The 25875-nt window shown below is 38.7% G+C and overlaps 1 protein-coding gene across 1 annotated transcript in view; it reads right to left on the reverse strand.

Annotated features, from left to right (window-relative positions):
- HEPH (hephaestin) overlaps window positions 1-25875 on the reverse strand; it is a 209323-nt gene that overhangs the window by 67687 nt on the left and 115761 nt on the right. Inside the window, exons 13-14 of the mRNA XM_007535595.2 lie at window positions 25193-25332; window positions 23771-23902 (exon numbers count right to left, since the gene is read on the reverse strand). Coding sequence (XP_007535657.2) covers window positions 23771-23902; window positions 25193-25332 — 272 coding nt within the window. The remainder of the gene's footprint in view (window positions 1-23770; window positions 23903-25192; window positions 25333-25875) is intronic.

The following is a 25875-nucleotide window of genomic DNA, read 5'->3' on the forward strand; positions in this document are numbered from 1 at the left end:
CCTATCCAACAATGACAACAACAATAATAACAGTAATACAACAAGGGCAACAAAAGAGAATAAATAAATGAATATTTTTTAAAAAATACAAAGATGTTCAAATACCACTAAAAGGGTTCGAGCCATAGTGAAGTCAAATATATTAATATAGAAGATACTAACTACCCTAACTTACCTGCTATAATAACTAATTATTAATATTTTAACTCTCCCAAATTATAAGACCCACATTTCTCCTAGTCTTGGCCCCTCTAGTATATGCCCATACTTCTTGAAATTCCTTCTCTATGATTCTTTACTGCTATACCAACTTTGTCAACTTCAACCAAAGTGCTTGTTGCTGCCATCCCACATAATGCTGCTATTGAAATCTTACTCAGGTATGTAACCAGAGATACCAGCCTGAGAAGTCAACCTCACAACTCTTCAAATCTGGAAAGACCTTTCCTAACACAGAGGACTACTACTAATATTCTCATTCAAATTATATGGCATGTCATTTAAATAAATAACAGATTTGGCTAGGGTTTAGGGTACTTGATACAGGTGTACATGTAGCCATAAACAAGGGGCAATCATGTAACTCAAAGCTAAAGTGTTGAATAATGGCTGAAGTTTTTAAAGAAGGCATCATAAACTCTGTAATTGAATGAATTTAGACCAAATCAGCAGGACAGCCTAGCAGAATGTCCCAAAGAAGACATATCCCCAAAACCTAACTCTGGTTGGGCTCAACAAATGATACTCAATGACTAAACAACTGAGATAAAATCTAAGATAATCAAATAAAGAAAGGACTACAAAAGTTGGATAAGGGCAAGAGACTGGCCCACTTAATAATGGCCTGTTTGGTCAATATCACACCATCTGATCATCTGGGGCCCTAGTTAGGGAATCCTTGGATTCCCACACACATTTGATGGGCCTTCACCTCTAAAGGGTCCCTCTCTCCACTACCACTGACTGCTTCCATAAGGAACAGCATTTTGTGGACCCTCTCAGGACCTTGTATCTACAATAAAATAATGACATTAGGGATGGCCCCAGTCTCTGAAGGGAGTTTGGGGTATCTTGCCCTGCCACTCAAAAAAGACTGATCTTGAAATGAGTACAGCCTGCAATGTTCCTCAGAAGTGACTATGAGCTATAAGCTCAGACCAATAGGGACTTTGAGGTTACGCAGGCTCTGGCACTAAATATAAATATGCATTTACGTATGAGCCCTGCAGCAGGTAGATGGAGGTAAATAGTTAATTTTAGCCACATAATTTATTTTTATAAGAATGGAAGCTACTCCCTGCCATAATACAACTTTCTATTTCTAGCCCTTTTCTCTACACTGACACCATTCTCTCAGACAATATTCTCACGCAACCTCAGCTAGCTTCCAAACTCAAATGAAACTATTATAGTTGTATGCCTTCAGGAACATGCCTAAAATGGTTCTCCTCGATTTCTCCTACCCTAAAATCCTTGATCTCATCTGCTCTGATCATACTTTTTGGTTCCTGTTCATTGTTCATTACTCAACTTACATCATGCCACCTTCCAGACACCAAGCTACAAATGCTACCATGACACTACCCCGACTTCTCTGGGAAGACAACCTCACCAACATGTCCTGTTCCCTTGCATCTTTAGAGCTCTGGTCATCTAGGGAAAGATAGAAACAGGCTGGGGGTATGGATAGACCTATTAACACCCATGTTCAGCAGAGAAGCAGTTACAGAAGCCAGAAATCCTAGCTTCTGCTCCCCATAAACAACCTTGATCCATACTTCCTGCAGGGGAGATGCGATTGGATGAAGATAAGAAGACTCTGTACTCAAGCTCCATCAGCACCCAGAGAGAGAAGGAAAAGGAGAGGGACATATGTATGTAGCTATAATTCTATGAGTGGCTTAGAGGGACATATGGAGATATTTATGATGTCATGAGTGGCTTAGAGGGGAAGAGAGGATTGACACAGAAAAAGAAGGGGCAACTATGTGTAAGTGTGGACAGATAGTTGTAGAAAAGATGGTTGACCCATGTCTTCAACTTTAGGGGAACTGTGGTGGATTGCAGTGAGGAGAGTGAATAGAGTAAAGCCAATGGTATTTATATATTTTTATGCTGGGAAATTGTGCTGATGCAGTCTCAGCTGCCATGTTGTCCCCTCAGGGCATTGACAATTCCCCGAGATAGTTGGAGTGCTTTGTTTACTCATCCCCCTTCCCATCCCTGAGAGAGCTATTATCCTATCCTGGAGTGCTTTGTTTATTCCTCCCCCTTCCTATCCCCGCAAGAGCTATTATCTTATCCTGGAGTGCTTTGTTTACTCCTTCACCTTCCCATTATCCTATCCCCGAGTGTCTTATTTCCTAGCCAATCACTTCTGGACTTTCTCCCATAAAAGCCCTTCTTCTTCTGCCCCTCGTTTTCTTGCCCAATTTTCACCTCGGTGACTGGATGCAAGGGAAGGAGGCTGTGCGTAGTGGGAGTCAGCCATTTTGGCTAGCTCCATGTGACCCAAACTGCTGCGCTCTCACCCAACTCTGAGGTGCCCGTGTGAATAAAGATTTGTGTTCCCTCTCCACTCCGGATCTCCTCTCTCTCTCCTCTGCGTCGCAGCCTGGCATTTTTATATTTACATACTATGATATATATATATATATATATATATATATATATATATATATATATATATATATATACTGTCCTCACATTTTGGTGTATTCTATGTCATAATCCAGCTTTCTAGCCCTATTCTCAACTCTGACACCATCTTCCCAGACAATATTTGTAGTTAACCTGCATGTTAGTTATCAAGCTCAGGAAAAAAAATTACTAAAGTCATGGGCTACATGGAACATACCTAAAACAGTCTTCCTAGCTTCTTCCCACATGAAGACTCCAAGTTTAATTTTCTCTAGTCCACTGGGGCTCTGTGCTGGCAGTACAAATTCACAGATCCTGGCAGTCATTTTTTCCCATTTTATTGGATAGGACAGAGAGAAATTGAGAGGGGAGGGGAGATAAAGAGGGAGAGGGAAAGGTTTGAAGGTCTGCTTAACCACTTGTGATGTATTCCCCCCTAATGGTAGGGAATGGGGGATGGAACGTGAGTCCTTGTACAGGTCCATACACTTCTTACTATGTAAGCTTCTCCAGGTGTGTCTGAGCCCCCATCTGATCTATTCTTGCCTTTGTGTTTCTGTTTATTGAAAAACTTGCTTTATAACTTACCACCTTCACCTTGGATAGGCTACCATTATGCCTTCCTGACATCCCTAGGCAGACAATTTCACCAATCTATGCCAGAAACTCACCTCTCCATATCCCTACCCCACTTGGGAAAGATAGAAACAGGCTGAGGGTATGGATACAACTTCTAACATCCATGTCCAATAGGGAAGAAATTACAGAAGCCAGACTTTCCAACTTCTGAACCCCATGGATCATGGGTCTATATTCCCAGAGAGGGATGAAGAATAGGGAAGCTAATGGAGGCAACATGGCTGGCTTGCTGTGAGCACTCATGAAATGTTCCTGGGCTGCCGATGCTCTGCTAAACCATGGGGTAGTGGGGATGAAGATAACTTCTTGAATCACCATGGCACTAGCACCAGTAAAGTAGGTGATATCAAGCATAACTATTTGAAACACATTTTTCCACTTCAAAATGAAACTATATTGTGCTTGTCATAAATACATACACATATCCCTCATTTCCAGATGACTATAATGGCCAAGTATATCCTGCTTTGACATCTGGTGGAATGACAATAGTTTGTACCACCCTTCTGTGGACATTCCATAGGAACACACAAAACCTATCCCTTGACTATATCCTGTATATAATAGTGAAGAGACACATGATCAAGTGCTAAAAACTAGATTAGAAGAAAACAGTGAAAACCTGAAGCAAAGGAACCATAATAGAGTAACTTAGCAGAATGTTATTTACTACAAAGCACTGTTGGTATCTTCAGAAACAGTATCATAAACATTAAAAGAAATTGAACCCTCCAAAAGACAGATAATGTTGAGATTCTTGGTAATCAAAGAGGAATCTTAATTTATGTCTCATTTGCCATTTGAGAAGATGTTATCTGGTTTATCCACGAATGTTACATAGTAAAAAATAATAATATAGTATCATTTTATATGCTGAAAAAATAGGGAAACTTACAGTGGAGAGGATGGGACACAGAACTCTTGTGGTGGGAACTCTATATTACAGTCTTGTTAATCATTATCAAATCACTAATAAAATGTTTTTAAAGGGGGTAAAAGTTTTGTTATATCTTTCATACTAATATGATATAATATGTGAGTATTAGATATCTAATGTTGACACATATATTTTATATATGTAATTAATATGACTCATTATTTTAATTTTTAATATTTATTAATTTTCCCTTTTGTTGCCCTTGTTTTTTTAATTTTTGTAGTTATTATTGTTGTTGTTATTGATGCCATCATTGTTAGATAAGACAGAGAGAAATGGACAGAGGAGGGGAAGACAGAGAGGGGGAGAGAAAGACACCTGCAGACCTGCTTTACTGCCTGTGAAGTGATACCCCTGCAGGTGGGGAGCCAGGGGCTCGACCTGGGATCCTTATGTAGGTCCTTGTGCTTCATGCTATGTGTGCTTAACCTGCTGCACTACCGCCCGACTGCCAATATGACTCATTATTTAAATAAATATTAGGGATCCTGGTGGTGGTGCACCTGGGTGAGGGCATATGCTAGAATGTGAAAGGATCTGGGTCCAAGCCACCAGTCCCCTGTAGGGGGAAAGTTTCACAAGTAATGAAGCTTCTTTGTCTCTCCCCTTCCTCTTAATTTCTGGCTGTCTATCTAGAAAGTCAATAAAAAGATAATAGATAAATGTTACATGGTGGCTAAATCATTTTTAAAAACTGAGCAGGGAGGTAGTATAGTAAATTCATGAGACCTTGGTTTCCATTCTCAGAACCATATTAAAAAAAAAAAAAAAAAAGGAAGAGGCTGAATAGAGGACTGGTCTAGAATCACCGGGACAACAAATTAATTGTATGACATAATAACACCTAAGAAAAACAGACAGATTTTCTGAGATACTAAGGTAAAGTCTGGGTGAAAAAGGAAGATTGTCACATACCTTTACTATATGACTGGAAGTTCTGAACAAGCATCAGAATGTAAAAGGGTGCCAACCTATCTTAAAATGTACAACCTAGCAAGTTTTCCATAAAAAAGGAGAATTAGGGAGCACCTGCAAGGGCACAACTGGAGGTAAACCCCTTATACTGAACCTCCCTTAACCTCCAACAAAGGCTGGGAGCATAAACAAATAACCAGCACTACTTTACATCAGCAGGTGCCAAACAGAAAGAAAGTTACTTGGAGGGAAGTAAAACTGAGTCCAGAGATGATGGATCCCCACAATTAGAAGAAGTCCCCTCACAGATACCTACATAAACAAATCTGCTGGTGAGTAGATCTACACTACTTGGATGAAAAAAAAAAACATTATTTTCATCTTTTCAAAGATATGAAGCAGCTGGGGAGAGGATCCCTATGTGCCTCTGCCAGTGGCTGGGAGAGAATAGCCACAGAAATATTTGGATCTAAAATTGCATACATCGTAGTAAGGTCAAATACGTTATGATAATTCTAAAAATTGGGTTATTAAAGAAAAACTAGGACCAAATTGACTTAATTATAATAATAATAATTAAATATTATCATTTTAAGAGTATAAGGAATCTTACCATTATCTTTAAAATCCATATTTCCCCTTGTCATAGAATCTTTGAGAATTTTCTTATATGTCTTTATGATATTTTTTAAAAACACTTACCATGTTATACACCCCAACTGAGTGGTATTTTATGAGAGATGCAAATCAGGTTTAATATATCTGAGTCAATAAGTGTGATTTACTACATCTATAAATGTAAACCCCAAAACCACATAATTATTTTAATAGATGCAAAGAAAGCCTTTGACAAGATCTAATATCCTTCATATTTACAAATTAAAGTTTGGGAAAAAAGAAGTCAAACTGCTTTCAGTGGGGAAGCAACTATAGAAGCCAGACCTTCCACCTTCTGCACCCCATATTGACCCTGGGTCCATACTCACAGAGGGATAAAGAATAAGGAGTTCAATATCAGGAGAGGAGATGGAGTATGGAGTTCTAGTGGTGGGAATTATATGGAACTGTAACCCTCTTATCCTATGGTTTTTGTCAGTGTTTCCTTCTTATAAATAAAAATTAAAAAAGAATAATACAGTGCTCAAGGACCAAGGTTCAAGACTCCAGTCCCCACCTACAGGGGGAAAACTCTGCAAGTAGTGAAGTACGGTTGTCTCTCTCCTTCTCTATCTCTCCTACCCTCTCAATTTCTGATGGTCTCTATCCAATAAATAAATAAAGATAATAAAAAATTTTAAACAGAATTAATAATAATAATAATCAGGGCCAGGTAGTGGAGCACCTGGTTGAGCACATATATTCTAATGCACAAGGACCCAGGTTCTAGGCCCTGGTCTCCACCTGAAAGAGGAAAGCTTCGTGAGTGGTGAATCAGGGCTGTATATGTCTCTCTCTGTCTCTCTCCCTCTATGCCTCCCCTTTCTCTCTTGACTCCTGTCTCTGTCTGATAAAGATAAGGAAAAAATTAAAAATTAGTCAAACTGTCACTATTCACACAAGATTTAAATATATGTATATATTTAATATATATTTTAAGTTAAGTAAGAAGGTCTGGAAAATTATCAGGCAGTATATTAAGGTGGCAGTCTATAAAATCTATATACAAAAATTATTAGCATTCCTTTATTTATACACTAAACCAGGTAAATAAATTCAGAAATTCATTTCATTCACCATACCAGCAAAAGCATATTTAAAAGTTGAAAGGATGTTTCACTAAAGAGCTGGGAAACACAAGAGAAGAGCTTCAAACATAATTCTCTAAGAAATTAGAAAACATGAAACACTAAACAGTTAGAAATCATGAAAAAAAAACTTCAAACAGAATTGCAAGGAGTGAAATACACTTTGAGTGCAGTACAAACTCAGAAGACTTAGGAGGTAGACTCACTCATGCAGAAGAAATAATATCTAAGCTATAAGATAAAAATAGTCCACTCTTGCAATTTAAAGTTGAATGAGGGAAAGATTTAGAAAGAATGAAGCAACTCTGTGAATGTCAGATTCCATCAAAAGGTTGAATGTAAGAGTAACAGGAATTCCTAAAAAAGAGAACACAGTGAAGGGAACAGAAATCATATTCAGGAAAATATAGCTGAGAATTTCACTCACTTTGGCAATCCTCAAAACATAGTCATTCAAGAGTCAGAGCATACAACCTGGTACATGAATGCAAAGCTACCAACACAAAGGCACATCTAAGAACTTAGAGGAAGAAAACAGTGGGACCCTAAGCAACCAGAAGGATGGAAATCATTAAATTAGAGTAGAAATAAACAACATAGAAAATAAGACAACCATACAAAATATCAATGAAGCCAAATACTGGTCCTTTAAAAAATTAAACAAGATTAGCAAACCCCTATCCAGACTCACAAAAAAAAAAGACCCAAATAAATAGAATTGTAAACAATAGAGGATATATCACAACTGACACAAAAGAAATCCAGAAAATCATGTGTAACTTCTATGAAGAACTATATGTCACCAAAATAGACAATCTGGAAGAAATGGAAGAATTCCTGGAAACATATACCCTTCCAAAACTGAACCCAAGAAGAAATACAAAACCTTAATGCACCCATCACAGACAAAGAAATTGAAACAGTTATTAAGAATCTCCCCAACAACAAAAGTCCTGGATCAGATGGCATTACAAATGAATTCTAGAAATCCTTCAAGAAACAGTTAATACCTATACTTCTAAAGCTCTTCCACAAGATTGAAGAAACAGGAACACTCCCTTCCACCTTCTATGAAGCCAACATCACCCTGATATCAAAAGCAAATAGAGACACAACAAAAAAGGAAAACTACAGACCAATATCTTTGATGAACATAGATGCCAAAATATTAAACAAGATATTGGCCAACCGGACACAGTAGTATATCAAAAAGATTGTTCATCAGGACCAGGTGGGATTTATCCCAGGATTGCAAAGCTGATTCAACATATGTAAGTCAGTCAGTGTCATTCACCACATCAACAAAAGCAAAACCGAATGCCACATGATAATCTCAATAGATGCAGAGAAAATTTTTGACAAAATCCAACACCTGTTCATGCTCAAAACACTAAAAAAATTGGAAAATATGGGAGATTATGCAAGACAGTGGAATCCATATATAGCAAAACTACAGCCAACATCATACTCAATAGACAGAAGTAAAGTATTCCCCCTCAGATCAGAGACTAGACAGGGCTGTCCACTATCACCATTACTCTTTAATATAGTATTGAAAGTTCTTGCCATAGCAATCAAGCAAGAGAAAGAAATCAAAGGAATACAGATTGGAAGGGAATAATTCAATCTCTCACTATTTGTAGATGATATGACAGAATACATAGAAAAATCTAAAGAATCCAGCAGAAAACTACTGGAAGTACATAGGAAATATAGCAAGGTGTCAGGCTACAAAATCAATGTACAAAAATCAGTGGCATTTATTTGTGAAAAAACTTAATCTGAAGAAGACAGCCAGAAATCACTCCCATTCACTGTGCAGCAAAATAAATAAAGTACCTAGAAATAAACTTGGCCAAATAAGTGAAATACTTGTATAATGAAAACTATGAGTCACTACTCAAGGAAATAGAAAATGATACCAAGAAATGAAAAGACATCCCATTCTCATGGATTGGATGAATAAATATCATCAAAATGAGTATTTTCCCCAGAGCCATATATAAATTTAATGCAATACCCATCAAAGTTCCATCAAGCTTCTTTAAGAGACTAGAAAAAAAACTGCAATCATTTATCTGGAACCAGAAGACACCAAGAATTGCCAAAACCACCTTGAAGAAAAGAAACAGAAATGGAGGCATCACACTCCCAGATCTCAAACTATATTATAAGAACATCATCATCAAAACAGCCTGAACTGGGACAAAAATAGGCACACAGACAAGTGGAACAGAATTGAAAGCACAGAACTAACCCCCCACACCTATGAACATCTAATCTTTGATAAGGGGCCCCAAAACATTAAAGGGAGAAAGGAACCTCTCTTCTATAAATGGTGATGTGAAAACTGGGAATAAAACTGAACCACCTTATCTCACGGGAAACAAAAATAAACTCCAAATGGATCAAAGCCCTGGATGTTAGACCAGAAACTATCAAATAGTTACAGGAAAAAATTGGTGGAACACTTTCCCACCCGAACCTCAAGGACATCTTTAATGAAACAAACCCAACTGCAAAGAAGACTAAAGCAGGAACAAATCAATGTGACTACATCAAATTGAAAAACATCTGCACAGCCAAAGAAACTATCACACAAACAAAGAGACCCATAACAGAATGAGAGATCTTCTCATACCATACATCAGACAAGAGACTAATCACCAAAATATACAAAGAGCTCAGCAAACTTAGCAACAAAAAAGCAAATGACCCCATCCACAACTGGGCAGAGGATATGAACAGAACATTCACTACAGAAGAGATCCAAAAAGCTAACAAACGCATGAAAAATTGCTCTAGGTCACTGATTGTGAGAGAAATACAAATAAAAACAACATTGAAATACTATCTCACCCCTGTGAGAATGGCATACATCAAAAACCACAGCAGCAACAAATGATGGAGGGGCTGTGGGGACATAGGAACTCTTGTGCACTGCTTGTGGGAATGTAAATTGGCTCAAGCTCTGTGGAGAGCAGTCTGGAGAACTCTTACAAGGCTAAATATGGACCTTCCATATGACCCAGTAATTCCTCTCTTGGGGATATACCCCAAGGACTCCATAACATCCAACCCAAAAGATATTTGTGCACCTATGTTCATATCAGCTAAACTCATAGTAGCTAAAACCTGGTAGCAACCGAGATGCCCAACAAGATGAGTGGCTGACAAAGCTGTGGTATAGCATACTATACAACTATACAACTATTAAGAACAATGAACCCATATTCTCTGACCCATCTTGGACAGAGCTAGAAGGAATTATGTTAAGTGAGCTAAGTCAGAAAGATAAAGATGAGTATAGGATGATCCCACTCATAAACAGAAGTTGAGAAAGAACAGAAAGGGAAACTAAAAGCAACATTTGACTAAATCTGGAGTAGGGCACCAAAGTGAAAAACTGTGGTGATGGGAAGGGTGCATATTTGGTTTTCCTGGGGCGGCGGGGGGTGGGGTGGGTGGGTGGGATGGGACACAGTCTTTTGACAGCAGGAATGGTGTTTATGTACAGTCCTATTAATTTGTAGTACTATAAATCACTATTTAATTAATATGAAAATGGAAATTTGATTGTACATCTCAAACTTTTAAAAGCACAGCCTGAGTCTTTTCAATACATAGGCTGTCTTTTATATGTTGACTGTCTCAAAAGCCTAGTCCAGGGAGAACAGAAGCAACCAGTGGCACAGCCATATGCAAATAATGTCAAAGGGCATAAGTTACGGTGATGTTGGGTATTATACAGAAAACCCTAACAAAGGGGTTTTTCAACGTTAACTCAATTACCAAATAATGTGATTACAACAATAACCATCTATTGTCTTCTTGAGCCCTAAGACAGCAGGAACCTCACATTTCCACTATAGAGTCTATATTTCCCCCAGTCATGGAACCTTCGGGTGGGCTCACTTTGCTGCATGCTTCTCTTAATTCATGCCAAATGATATTGTATCTGCTGATCCCAACCTAATCAATGCAATGAGTACCACCTTAGCATGCTTCACATGAGACTGTGTCCAGAGACTTCAGGTGTGGAATGACAACCCTTCAACTTCATTACCCAGGTGAGACCCTTTCTTTCATAGGATTCTCTAATTCCATTCCAGGTGGTTCACTTCCTAACAAAGTCCCAAAACCTAGATATAGACTAGGTCCCCTGAGATAGAGCATATCTTCACACGTATCCATAAATTAGGGCAAAATATATACCTGAAAGCAAAAGTACACAATAGTCTGTAGTGAGTACCCCCCAACACTTCATCTGCACTATTCCAGCCTTAAGGTCCATGATTAGTCAACAATTTGTTTAGCTTTGTATGTTAACTCTCTTTTCAACCACCAGGTTGCAGATGCCAGCATGATGCCGACCAGATTTCCCTGGACAGATGACCCCACTAATGTGTCCTGGAACTCCACTTCCACAGAGCTCCACCCTACTAGGGAAAGAGAGAGGCATGCTGAGAGTATGGATTGACCAGTCAATGCCCATGTTCAGCAAGGAAGCAATTACAAAATCTAGACCTTCAATCTTCCTCATCCCACAATGACCTTGAGTCCATACTCCTAGAGGGATAAAGAATAGGAAAGTTATCAGGGGAGGGAAAGGATTAGAGAGATCTGGTGGTGGGAATTCCCTGGAGTTGTACCCCTCCTATGCTATGGTTTTGTTAGTCTCCTTTTTAAAATGAATTTTAAAAATTAAAAATTAAGATAGAAAACTCATCCAACTCTGCAGCAGCTACAATCACTTTGATCTTCCTTCACTTGAGGTTGAGATGTCAACTCCTGAGCAATATTTCTGCCCACTTCTGAGATCTTTGATCCTCTGTATCTTTGCAATTAACACTAAAGTTCATTATGGTGGGCCACACCACCTATGGTTGACTTATTCACAGTTCTCAAGGTGTCTTAGCTGTTCAGCATTGACATCTCAAGTTATATGACCCCCAAGCGTCAACCTTCTCAACATTTTACCTAATTACTTTTTTATTGAATCAGTCATTACCTGCCAGTTATTACAGTCATATCCTCACTTCCACACCAGTGTGATACATCCAGATTTTCCAGAAACCAGCAGGAAAGAACAAAGGCAACTCTCTTCCGTTACCACATACTAGAAATCTAGAAATGCCCAGACCAAACTGACTGCTAACAGAACAAAATTCATCCCTGAATAAGCTGCCAGTCCCTGTTCAGGTGCCATTTGCTGGTCTAGCTTCGTGGGTGGGAGAGAGAGACGACCAGGGACTCATGGCTGAGTGGTACGCAGTTCATTCTTTATTCATGTGGAATGCAGTGCAATCTAAGCTATCTCTAATCACAATCCTGTCCTTATATATCCTAGGCGGAAGTGTCAGGTTCAAAGATGTACGTAGGATAGGGAGTGGGGAAAAGGAAAAAGTGTGCAAAACAGTGAGGATTAAATAAATGCCCTGGAGGCAGGGCAGTGCTTATAACAGTGGTTATATAAATAGAATACAGTGTTCAGCAGGGGGAGATTAAATCAATGAAACAGAAGGGGTCTTAGAAGTAGAATTTAGAAGCAGACCAACATTTCCCCCTTTTTTTAACTAATGGCCATAGTGTGGGGTGAACAGAAACCTATATCGTACAGGCATTTTCAAAAGAACTGGCACAAGACATGGAGAAACAAGTAAGAGAGCAGCAAGAAACAGTGTGATGCCAAGGGGAGGCCTGAGGGGGTCGTTTCCTGACTCAAAGGGCAAGGCCTATCAGGCAAAAGGGAATTTCTTGCCTCTGGGGTTATCTCTTTCCTCTGGGGGTGTTTCATGCCTCAAAGGGCATTTCCTGACTTTGGGGACATCTCTTGCCTCTGGGGGCGCTTCGTACCTCACAGGGCATTTCCTGCCTCTGTGGACAGGACCTAAGAAGGAGGGGGGTTCCTTCCTCTGGGGGCAGAGCCTTTAGGTGAGGGGACATGGCCTATAGAGTCCCCAAGGCTGCTGGCTGCAAAGTCCATGGACTGCTGCTGTCAGTCTTTGAGAAACCCAGCAGCATAAAGGGAAATCGCTGTAAAGTTGTAAAGTGTCCAAGAGGTGTACCAGTAAGTCCAATAGAAGTGTCAGTCCAAAGCAAATGACCACGGAAGAAATGCCAGGGAATGAAATCCTGCGCGTCTGTCTCAATGGGGAAGGTCAGCAACTGTAATTGCACTTTTCTGTAGAGAGTGAGCTTTGGAGTCTGTGGATCTGTTTCTTCAGGTCATGCCAGGTCACATCATTCATTGGTTTTGGGGGGGCTGTTGTAGTCATGTCATCTTGTGGGTGATGTCAGAGAACAGGGGTCCAAATGGATTTCTGGGTATTTCATTTGAGCAGATGCTTTTTCATGTGAAGACTTGACAGCTGAAATTCACTTACTTGTCAAACAAAACTTGTAGCAGATTAGAAGTTTACTACAATTGACAACTCCATTATAATTGGAAGTCCTTTCTAGTATGATTTTAAGGTTGTTTAAACAGTTTAAACTCAATAAAAGAACCATGGTTAGAAGCCTCAGGAATGAGAATCATTAACATAACCATTGCACTTTTTCTACCCCGCCCAAACTCATACAGTTTTCAGGATTAAACGTTTCCAAGAAGTAAAAAATCAAAAGAGAAAAAAACAATATTTTGGACTGTTTCTGGATGTCTCTAGAAATCATGGCTGCATCCAGCATTTTTTAAGTCAATGTCATACAAAAATTCAGTTATTCAAATCACTCTCTTACGAAATGCAATTGAAAGTAGACAGCAAATTTAAGATAGTCAGAGAGAACAATGAGGGGGGTAATCTAGAGAAAAGCAGTAGGCAGTTTTTGCTTCTTTCATCTTGAACCAGATTATCCAGATCTCACCATGTAGCATCATGAGTCCCTGGAGGGTGTCCTAGTCCAAAAATCTCCTCAAAATTCCATTTAGGGTGCTTCTGACGGTTCCTACGTGATTGCAGGCATCCATTTTTAAAAGTGTCTTCCCATCAAAGAAAGAATCGAATCAGGAGTGTAGAACTAACTATGTGTCTCCATTCTTGGGGACTTCCAGGGTACTGGAGAATGCTCTTCAAGTTAGAGTAGTCCTTCTCCACGGGAAACATACAAGAGGGAGTCCAGAAAGTACCAGGGGATTTCTCCGTTCATCTTCCAAGCTCTATGATCACAGTTATAAGGAACCAAAGTTCCTGGTCAGGGAACCAAAGTGTGGCCCAGAGCAAAATGTTCCAGAGACAGAGAAACTGTCTCATGAAGAAAGAGTAGAGGCTTTGTAAAACCTCTTCATAAGTAGAAAGGAGCCCATAGCGGATAGGTAGCCAAATTTACTTATCTGGGGGATGGGCAGGTTAGGTCCCACGTTGGTTGGGCGCCATATGCCAGTCCCTGTTCAGGTGCCATTTGCTGGTCTAGCTTCACAGGTGGGAGAGAGAGATGACCAGGTACTCATGGCTGAGTGGTATGCAGTTCAGTCTTTATTCATGTGGAAGGCAGCACAATCTAAGCTATCTTCAATCACAATCCTGTTCTTATATATCCTGAGGTGGCAGTGTCAGGTTTGAAGAGGATGTACGTAGGATAGGGGGTAGGGAGAAGGAAAAATCATGCAAAACAGTGAGGATTAAACCAATGCCCTGGAGGCAGGGTGGTGCTTAGTTAACAGTGGTTATGTAAATAGAATACAGTGTTAAGCAGGGGGGATTAAACCAATGAAACAGAAGGGTCTTAGAAGAAGAATTTAGAAGCAAACCAACATTACTCCTGAGCAATATTTCTGCCCATTGCTGAGATCTTTGATCCTCCGTATCTTTGCAATTAACAGTAAAGTTCATTCTGGTAGGCCACACCACCTATGGTTGACTTATTCACAGTTCTCAAGGTGTCTTAGCTGTTCAGCATTGACATCTCAAGTTATATGACCCCCAAGCCTTAATCTCTCAACATTTTATCTAATTTATTTTTATTGAATAAGTCAGTACCTGCCAGTTGTTACAATCATATCCTCACTTCCACACCAGTGTGATACATCCAGACTTTCCATAAACCACCAGGAAGGAACAAAGGCAACTCTCTTCCGTTACCACATACTGCAAATCTAGAAATGCCCAGACCAAACTGACTGCTAACAGAACAAAATTCATCCCTGAATAAGCTAGTTCTGGCCCAGGTATAACCAAGTTAAGTTCTAAACTAAAGAGCATTGTACAGTACTCAAAATGGGTAGACAATAAAAATAACCTACACTTTCATTACTATCTTCACTTAGAGGTCAAAACAAAAGCCCTGAAAAAGTTAGAAATACACAGGTCGGGTGGTAGTGCAGCAGGTTAAGTGCACACAGTGCAAAGCTCAAAGATCAGTGAAAGGATCCCAGTTTGATCCCTCAGCTCCCCACCTGCAGGGGGATCACTTCACAAGTGGTGAAGCAGGTCTGCATGTGTCTTTTCTCCCATTCTTGTTCTCCCCTCCTTTCTCAATTATTCTCTGTCCTACCCAGCAAAGTCAAAGGCAACAATAACAACAACAAGGGCAACAAAAATGGGAAAAATGCCTTCCATGAGCAGTGGATTCATGGTGTAGGCACTGAGCCCCAGCGATAACCTTGGAGGAAAAATAAAAAGCTACAAATATAGTGGAAAAGCTAAAGGCCAAAGTGGCTAAGCTACAGACAAAAGCAGTTCAGCAAAAACAAACAAAAAATTGGGGGAGGGGGTCCATGTGATGGTGTACATGGTTGAGTGTGCATAGTACCATGTACAAGGGCATACGTTCAAGCCCCTACTCCCCCATCCTATAGGGGTGATGTCACAGTGGGAAAGCAGGTCGTAGGTGTCTATCTTTCTCTCTGTCTCTTTGTATCCCACTCTTCTCTCAATTTAATCTCTGCCCTATCACACAAAATATAAAGGGGGAAATACATAAAAAGGAAAAAAAATGTTTCTAAGAGCAGTGGGATTATAGTGCCAGCACTGAGTCCCATCAATAAACATGGTGGCAATAAAAAAATATAGTTACCTGAATTGACATTGAAAGACTTAAGATCAGAGTGAATGATCATAGCAGAAGACTGCATCAATGAGTCTCAGAATGAAGCAGTGGAAACTAAGAATAAGCAAATAGAACAAGAAAAGAGAGTAAGAGACACTGAAAGAAACATGAGAAACATTTGAGATAGAGAAAAATGAAGAATTTGACTTAGACTGGACAGAGAGATAAAGATTTCCTCTGACAAGGAAAGAAGAATATGCTCTCCAGAAAGTGCCAAAAGATTTTTTATAAGAAAGGAGAAAAAAGAACACATAAAATGTCCTGAAATATCTTTTAAAATAATTTTATTTATTTATTATTAGATAAAGACAAAGAGAAATTTAGAGGTGAGAGGAATATAGAAAGGGAAAGAGACAGAGAGACAAAACCCTCCCCCCCTTCATGCTCAAAGAACTACAATATGGGAATAAATGGGAAATTCCTCAATATAGAGGAGTCCATATACAGCAAAACTACAACCAACATCAGATTGAACGGACAGAAGCTGAGAGCATTCCCCCTCAGATCAGGGACTATACATGACTATTCATTATCACCATTACTCTTCAACATAGTATTGGAAGTTGTTGTCATAGCAATAAGGAAAGAGAAAGGAATCAAAGGAATACAGATTTGAAGGGAAGAAGTCAAGCTCACTATTTGCACAGGATATGATAGTATGCATAGAAAAACCTAAAGAATCCAGCAAAAAGCTACTGGAAGTTGTTAGGCAACATAGCAAGTTGTCAGGCTGCAAAATCAAAATATAAAATCAGTGGAATTTCTTTATGAAAACACTAAATCCTAAGAAGAGGGCATCCAGAAATCACTCCCATTCACTGTGGCAGCAAAATCAATAAAATACCTAGGAATAAACAAGATAAAAGAAGTGAAAGACTTGTATATTGAAAACTATGAGTTGCTATTCAAAGAAATAGAAAATGATACCAAGAAATGGAAAGATATCCCCTGATCATGGATTAGAAGATCTAATATAATAAAAATGAATATACTTCCCATAGCCATATACAAACTCAGTGTGATACCCTTCAAAGTGCAACCCAGTTCCTTTAAGAGAACACAGAAAAAATTACAATCATTTATCTGTAACCAGAAAACACCAAAACAAAAGAAACAGAAATAAAGGAATCAAACTGTTGTTTTAGCCGGGCTGGCTTCACAGGCGGGTGACAGAGATGACCAGAGACACAAGGCTGAGTGGAGAAGCTGTATTTCTTTATTCACGAGACAACAGTTCAAAAAACCAATTTAATCTAATCACCACACAATTCTGTCTTCCATCTTTCTCCTCCAGCGGCAGAGTCAGGAACCAAGGAAGTATGTCGGATAGGGGGCAGGGAGAAGGAAAAACCGTGAAACTAGCAAGGACTAACCTAAAATCTCCTGGAGGCAGGAGGAGTGAGACCAAACCAATGTAACAGAATGACCATGTAAATAGACCACAACGTCAAGCAATGTAACAGAAGGGATCCCAGAAGCAAAACTAGAAGCATACCAACATCAAACTCGCAGATCTCAAACTACTATACAGTGATTACAGTCAAAACAGCCTGGTACTGGAAAAAAAAATAGGTAAATAAACCAGTGGAATGGGATTTTCAAAGTTAACCCAATTGCCAAATAACTTGATTATAACAATAACTATCTATTGCCTTCTTAAACCCTAAGACAGCAGGAACCTCCCGCTTCCTGCCCCAGTCCTGGAATCTCTAGAGTACTGATCACTTTCCTTTATGTTTCTCTCAATTCACACCAAATGATATTGCATCTGCTAATCCCAACCTAATAAGTGCAGCAAGTACCACCATGGCATGCTTCACTTCAGACTGTGTTCAGAGAGATCAGGCATGGAATGTCAACTCTTCAGCCCCATTACTCTGTTCAGACCTTTCCTCTCTCATAAGATTCCTTAATTCCAATTCCTGTGATTCACTTCCTAACAAAGTCCAAAAATCTAGATATAGACCAGGTCCCACGAAATTGGGCATATGTATGCATGTATCCATAAATTAGGGCAAAATATATACCTGAAAGCAAAAGTGCACAATAGTCTGCAGCGAGTCAATATATGCATCAAGCAAGTAGAAAGACCTAAAAAGACACTATAAAGTTCCTACTGAAATAGTGTTTTCTTGACTTAGATACCCTCCTCACCTACTTCCTATCACACTTCCCTCAGTCACTCCAAAGCTAACCTCATCAAAGCAAGGACTACAAAAGCTGAATAAGGGCAAGAGACTGGCATACTTGAGTGATGATTCTTTCTTCACTATCAGGCCTTCATGTCAGCTGGGGTCAGGGGATTCTCACACAGAAATGAAGGGTCTAGACCTCTAGTGGATCTGTCCCACCACTGTCACTGGTCATCTCCATCAGGAGAAACAAAATAAAGGAGTCCCTTTGTGGCCCCATTTAGGACATTGACCTCAGTGTTGGATAAATTACTCTACCTATCACCCAAGGATGATGGGTCTTGAATTTAGTGCAGCCTAGAATGTTCCTAACCATGACCACAGAATGCAAACTCATACCTACAAGCATATAAAGGTTACATAGGCTCCTGTACTGACTATGGGCCTCAGATCAAATCTATGGAGTTTACAGTTAACAATATGTATATACTTTCCCCATATGTGGGAGCTACTCTCTTCCCTGATACAGCTTTCTAGTCCTTTTTTCCAACTATGACATCATCTTCCCAGACAACAACTTAGGTCCCCTGAATGCTAGATGTTAAGCTCAGACAAAAACTAGTAAAGTCTTGGGCCCTTTGGAATATACCTAAAATAAACCTACTAGCTATTTCCAAAATTGAGAACCCAAATCTTCATCTGCAATATTCTTTTCTTTAGGTTCATGATTAGCCAACAATTTGTTCTGTTTTATATCTAAACTCTTTTTCAGCCATCAGGTAACAGACGCTATCATGACACCAACCAGAATTCCCTGGTCAGACTTCCCTGCCAGATGTGTCCTGGAATCTCACCTACCCCACTAGGAAAAAAGAGAGACAGGCAGGGAGTATGGGTCGATGTGCTAACACCCATGTTTAGTGGGGAAGAAATTATAGAAACCAAACCACCCACATTCTGCACCCTATAATGATCCTGGGTCCATACTCGCTGAGTGAAAAAGAATAGGAAAACTTTCAAAGGAGGGAACTGGATACGGAGTTTTGGTGGTGGAAATTACATGGAACTATATCCCTCCTAACCTATGGTCTTGTCAATACTTCTATTTTATAAATAAATAAAGAAAACACCTTGTATGAGAAGATAGTTTCAACCTTTTAGACAAATTCAGAGCTCTTGACTCCATGAAAATGTAATACACTGGTCGGTCAGTCAACGCCCATGTTCAGCGGGGAAGCAATTACAGAAGCCAGACCTTCTACCTTCTGCAACCCACAATGACCCTGGGTCCATACTCCCAGAGAGATAGAGAATGAGAAAGCTATCAGGGGAGGAGGTGGGATATGGAGAATGGGTGGTGGGAATTGTGTGGAACTGTATCTCTCCTACCCTATGGTTTTGTTAATTAATACTTTCTTAAATAAAAAAAAGAAAATGTAATACACATGCTTCTTAAGTTTACATGGAAGATTCTCAAGGACAGATCACAGACTAGGCCATAAAGATAGTATCAATTCAGCACTGAGATCAGCAGAAGTTCATTTTCTGATCACAGTGGAATTAAACTAGTAACAATAATCAACCACCATAAGAAAGGTCAATAAAATGTGAAGACTTGACAGCATGTTACTTAACAACTACTGGGTGAAAGATAAAACCAAAGAATAAATTATAAATTTTATGGGAAAAAATGAAAATATAAGAACAAATTAGCAGAATCTTTAGGACATATCTAAAGCCGTACTTAGAAGGAAAGTTATAACACACATCAGGAAATAAAAATACATAACAAATATCTAACCTGACTTCACACCTGAATAATCTAGAACTAAAATAATAAACACATTAAGCATTTTGTTCTGCTTTGTATCTTACTGCCTTTCAGCCACCAGGTTGCAGGTTCTATCTTGATTCCATCCTGACTTCCCTTGGAAGATGACATCACCAATGTGTCCCACTAGGGAAAGTTAAAAACAGGCTGGGGGTATAGGTCGAACATTCAATGCCCATGTCTAGCAAAGAAGCAATTACAGAAGCCAGAACTCCCACCTTCAGTGCCCTAAAAAGAGTTTTGATTCATAGTCCCGGGGGGGGGGGATGATAAGAGAAAATAACCAGAGGGCTCTGCATTCCAACTTCATCAGTACCTGGATAGAAAAGATGAAAAGAGGAAGGACATTTGGAAGCAATAATAGGTGTAGGTGTGACTTACAATGTAAGGGAGGGCAGGACAAAAGGAAAAAAAAAAACAAGAGCAAATATAGACAGATGTAGAAATAACAGTCAAACCCATGTCTGCAGCCTTGGGAGAACTACTGTAGCTTCCAATAGAGGAATAGGAATATAGAACTCTGGTGGTGAGAATGGTGCAGATTTATTGTTTTTATAATTTTTCAAACCAAGTCACTAATAAAATTAAAAATAAATAAATAAGGGGCTGGGTGGTGGCACACCTGGTTGCACACACATTACAATGCACAAAGACCCACAATAAAACCCCCAGACCCACCTGCAGGGGGAAAGCTTCACAAGTGGTGAAGCAGTGCTGCAGGTGTCTCTCTCTTGTTTCTCTCCCTCTCTGTTACACCCTTCCTCTCAATTCTAGCTGTCTCTGTTCAATAAATAAATAAAGATAATAAAAAAGAAAAAGAGTAAACAAATTTAAAAGAAATTGGATGGAATGAAATAATAAAGGTGAAATAAATTTACTGAAAACAAATACACATGATAAAGGAAAAATACTGGATTTTCTCACTTATATTTGCATCTTAATAAACAAGGACAGAATTTATCCAGGGATGCAAGGCTAATTCAATGTACATAAATTAATAAATGTGATACACCACATCAAATAAAAAATCTAAGAAGCATCTTTTATCAATTTATTTTAATTAGAGAGATGCATAAAGATTTATAGATAGATTACAGACAAGTGTGCACATGCACACACATACACACACACCATAGCACTTGCACTTCTTTGCTCCCACTTATGGTGGTGCTGGAGATTGAACCTAGAGTCTCAGAGCCTCAGGCAGAAAAGGTTTTGTAAAGAAAACAATGCTATCTCTCCAGCCCTGATGCTATATGACTTTTTTCTTTCTGTTTTATTGGATAAGACAGATAGAAATTGAGAGGGGAGGAGGCAGAAGGGGAGACTAAGAGAGATGCTTCATCACCCCTGAAAGCCCCACCGCAGCAGCGGGTGGAGTGGGAGGTCCAACCTTAATACTTACGGGTCCTTGTGCCTAGTACTATATACGCTTAACCAGGTGAGCCACCACCTGGCCTTCACTAGAAGATTCTTAACCATTTAAAAACATGGATCGGTGATCTTAGCCTTAAATTATGATTGACTGCTGAATTCTAAAAGTTACTATTTTAATTAGTCATTTAAATTTGATGGATTTACAAAATTTAGAAGTACCAAGTTAGATCTCAGATAACCTTTCAACTACTCTAAGAAACTATCATTGTCTGTGCAAACACTGGATTAAGTACACACACACACACACACACACACACACACACACACACACACACATATATATATCTTGTACAATTTAGAAATCCCTGTTTAAGGTGACTGGGCAGTCGTACACCTAGTTATGTGCTCACATTAACATGATCAAGGACCCAATTTTAAGCCCCCACAGTACCCACCTAAAGGGAGGAAGCTTTATCAGTAATGAAGCAGTGCAGCAGATGTCTCTTTTTCTTTCTTCTCTATCTCTCCTTTCCATCTCTCCTTTCCCTCTCAATTCCTCTCTCTTATATGAGATTAATTAGTGGATTTAAAAAATGGAAAATGACCACCTATAGGGGTGGATTTGCCATGCAGGCAACCGAGTCCCAGTAATAATCCTGATGGTAATAAAAATAAAAACATAATAATCTATAATTTGGTATTGCTTTTATAAAAAATAAATTTCTAGTAGAAATTCAATAAGTATATGAATAAATGAGAATAAAATCTTAGCTAGGGTTGTGATCACCCTAAATTTAGTATTAGAATTTTAGTGAATTGTAAGGATTAGGATTTTATTTGTACTAAGAGTACAAAAACTTCTAACTACAGTTGAATTTAAGTATCAGTATGTTGTCTGGGTCATGTAACATAATTTGGAGCTCATACTATAGGCAAAGCCAACTTCAGAATCTAGAGTTTATATTCATGGAAATAGCCAGTTACATATGCACTGGGGTATGAATCGACCTGCTAACATCCATGTCCAAAGCCAGACGTTCCACCTTCTGCACCTCATAAATAATTTTGATCCATACACCCAGAGGGATAAAGAATAGGGAACCTTCCTATGGATGGGATGGGATATGGAACAATGTGGGAGGTAAGTGTGTGGAACTATACCCCTATTATCCTACAATCACTATTAAATCACTAGTACAATTAAATAATAATAATTACAGTTCATACAAAAATAATGAATTATGGTAGAGAAACTGCATTTGGTGATGGGGGTGTACAGACACCTATCATGAGGAGATAAGAACCTGTGCCTAAGAACAACTGAGCTATAAATGTATACTTATGGAGATATATATTGTGTATATCTATAATATGGAACACTTTATTAATTTGTATGTTCTGCTTGTGCATGAGCCATGCTAATCCTGTATCCTGTCCCAGCATTATTATGTATGCTGCTGAATGAAGCATGCACTCTACTTGTATTTTTATTGTTGCTATAGTTATTGTTATTGATATCATCATTGTTAGATAGGACATAGAGAAATGGAGAGAGGAGGGGAAGACAGAGAGGAGGAGAGAAAGATAAACACCTGTAGACCTGCTTCACCGCCTATGAAGCGACCCCCCTGCAGGTGGGGAGCCAGGGGCTCAAACCGGGATTGTTATGCCAGTCCTTTGCTTTGTGACACATGCACTTAACCCACTGCATTACTGCCTGACTCCCTCTATTTGTATTTTTAATAAGATTTTCATCACAGTTGTTTCAAAGCATCATATTATTTGTTAATTTGTATTTTATGTTTATCAAGTAAGGTTGACTACTACTAGTAAAGGTAGAATTTTATATGTGCATATACATACTCATAAGGGAATGCTGGAGCTGGAAGTAGTGCATCTGGCACAGTGTGATATCACACAGTGGAAAACTACACAGTTGTTAAAAGTAAAGATGTTACCACCTTTGTCTCATCTTAGAAATAGAAGGCATCAATGTTAAATGAGATCAGCCAGAATTGAAATACAAATACAGGATGATTTCAGTTATAGATAAAAATTAAGAAACAAAGACAGAAAGCAAAAACACAAAGTGAAACCTAGACTGGGTGCAACAAAGGGACTCTGGGTATGAAAGGGAAAAGAAGGGGGATAAAGGTGCATGAAGATGGAAGAGAACATAAGTCAGGAGTGAAAGTGTCCTTCATACACCATTAACAGGGAGATGATATTCTGTACCCATATGCTAACAACTGTACTGTAAACCATTAACCCACACACAAAAAAGTTTTAAAAACTTGAAAAAAAAGATTACATATCCATTGTATTAAGAATGTATTTAATGAAACAAAAGGGCTATGGTATTGAACTGTGTTTGAGAAATAAGTATCATACTTAATCTTGACTGAAATTCCTATTTGTGTTTTCAAAGACCATAACTTTTTAAAGGAACAAGCCAGAAGGCTGAGAGATACTGTACACATTTGTCCCTTCATCAAGTCTTCCCACTCACCAGGTTCAGCAGCCTGTGGCCATCCAATGCTAGATTCTAGCACTCCACTAGCATGGACAGAATAAGGACGGCTGGCATTGTTCTTAAACACCACAGTTACAATATCACCAACCTCTCCTCTGAGAAGTGGACCTAATATACAGAAAAGAAGGAAAATCTGCATTAGTGGTATTGTGAAGCAGAGGACATTACATTAAGGAAAATAAACAGAAACTCCTGGAAGGAAAAAAATCATCATAATTTTTTTCTGAGATTAAAAATCACCAATGACCTCATTTTAAAATTCAGACAACCTTGGTAAACAGTGGTGACTCATCCAGTAAGAGCATACACTATACCATAAATGAGGATCCAGGTTCAGTCTATGGCTCCCTGTTGCAATGAGGTTGCTGTCAAGCTGTTTCCTACCAACAATTAAGGAAAGAAAAAATGAAAAGAAAAAATGCTCACTGAAAATTGAGTCATGCAGGTACTGTGTCTCAGTGATAATCTGAAAAAAACTCAAAAGGTCTTAAATTTATGCTATTAGCCACAGAATAAGGGTATCTTATCACAGGAATTATGCTTCTGAGTATCACCACATTTTCCCACCCTCAACCCATATTATTTCTATAGAATTAGCTTACTCTATAATCAGTTGTGATAGACAATAAGAGTTTAATACAGACTGTGGAACTGATAGGCTTTCTGTAAAATTTTGGCTATTAGACAAATGAAGAGCACATTGGTGAGGTTCTCTAATGGGGGGAGAGAGAGAGACAGGCTGGGAATATGGGTTGACCTGTCAATGCCCATGTTCAGAGGGTAAGCAGTTACAGAAGACAAACCTTACACTTTCTGCACCCCATAATGACCCTGGGCCCATGCTTTCAGAGGGATAAAGAATAAGAACACTATCAGGGGAGGTGATGGGATACGGACTTCTGGTGGTGGGAGTTGTGTGGAGTTCTACCCCTCTTATCCTATGGTTTTTGTCAGTGTTTTCTTTTAAATAAACATTAAAAAAAAGAAAATGAAGAAAATGGGCACATTTGATAGAATGCACATATTACAGTACAAAAGGACACAGGTTTAACTCTTGGTCCCCACTTGCAAAGGGGATGTTTTACAAGCAGTGCTGCAAGTGTCTGCCTTTCTCCCACCCCTACAATTCCTCTCAGTTTCTCTCTGTGTCTATCCAAAGTAAACTAAAAAAATATTTTAAAAATTACCAAAAAAAAAAAGAAAATGAAGAAACTGCCATTATAATCAAAGTTGCAACAAAATTAATTAATCTTTCATTTCAGTTTATTTTCCTACCTCATCTATAAACTAAGACTACAGTTTCAGTATGCCATAAATAAAAACTGATGATGGAGAATAAGAAGCCCTCCCTGGGAGCATCACAAACTATTAGACATTAGAAAAAAAAATTTTCCTTACCTAATATTCCCAAGTGCTCCTCTGATTCAGTTCTTGGTTGAAGAATCCTGAATGTACCATCAGTATATTCCCTGAATACAGCTTTTTTATATTTGGAACCCAGGAGTCCATCCATGTTACTCAGGAAGATGTGACCATAACTAAATGAATTAAGAAAACAAAAATAGAATAGAATATTTCAACACCTAATGTCCTAACTCTTCATTTTTAGATATAGGAAACTAATTCAAATTCAACCTTACAAATAGGAAAGGCTCTATTCCTTCTGATATCAGACTGTCTTCCATAATGAGTGAATAAATGTAGTTAATTATAACAGGTTTTGGGGTGGAAATAGCATAATTAATATGTAAAAAGACTGTCAAGCGTGAGGATACAAAATCTCATGTTCACTATCCCTGTAAACCAGAACTGCTCTGGAATCTGGCACATACTAACTCTCTTTACCTGTCTGCCTTTCTATCTGGAGTTCTGGTGATGGGAATTGTGTGGAGTAATGCCCCTCTTAGCCTATGGTCTTGTAAATATTTCCATTTTATAAATAAAAATAAAATAAATAAATAATACAAATATATAAATATAATACTAGTTTCAATATATTGTTTAATATTATCCAGATAGAAATTTGTGGTATAATGTATGTGACAGTAACACTAGAATATGAATCAGAACCCCCAAGGTCT

Source organism: Erinaceus europaeus, chromosome X, assembly GCF_950295315.1.
Source record: "Erinaceus europaeus chromosome X, mEriEur2.1, whole genome shotgun sequence".
NCBI classification, from domain to species: domain Eukaryota; kingdom Metazoa; phylum Chordata; class Mammalia; order Eulipotyphla; family Erinaceidae; genus Erinaceus; species Erinaceus europaeus.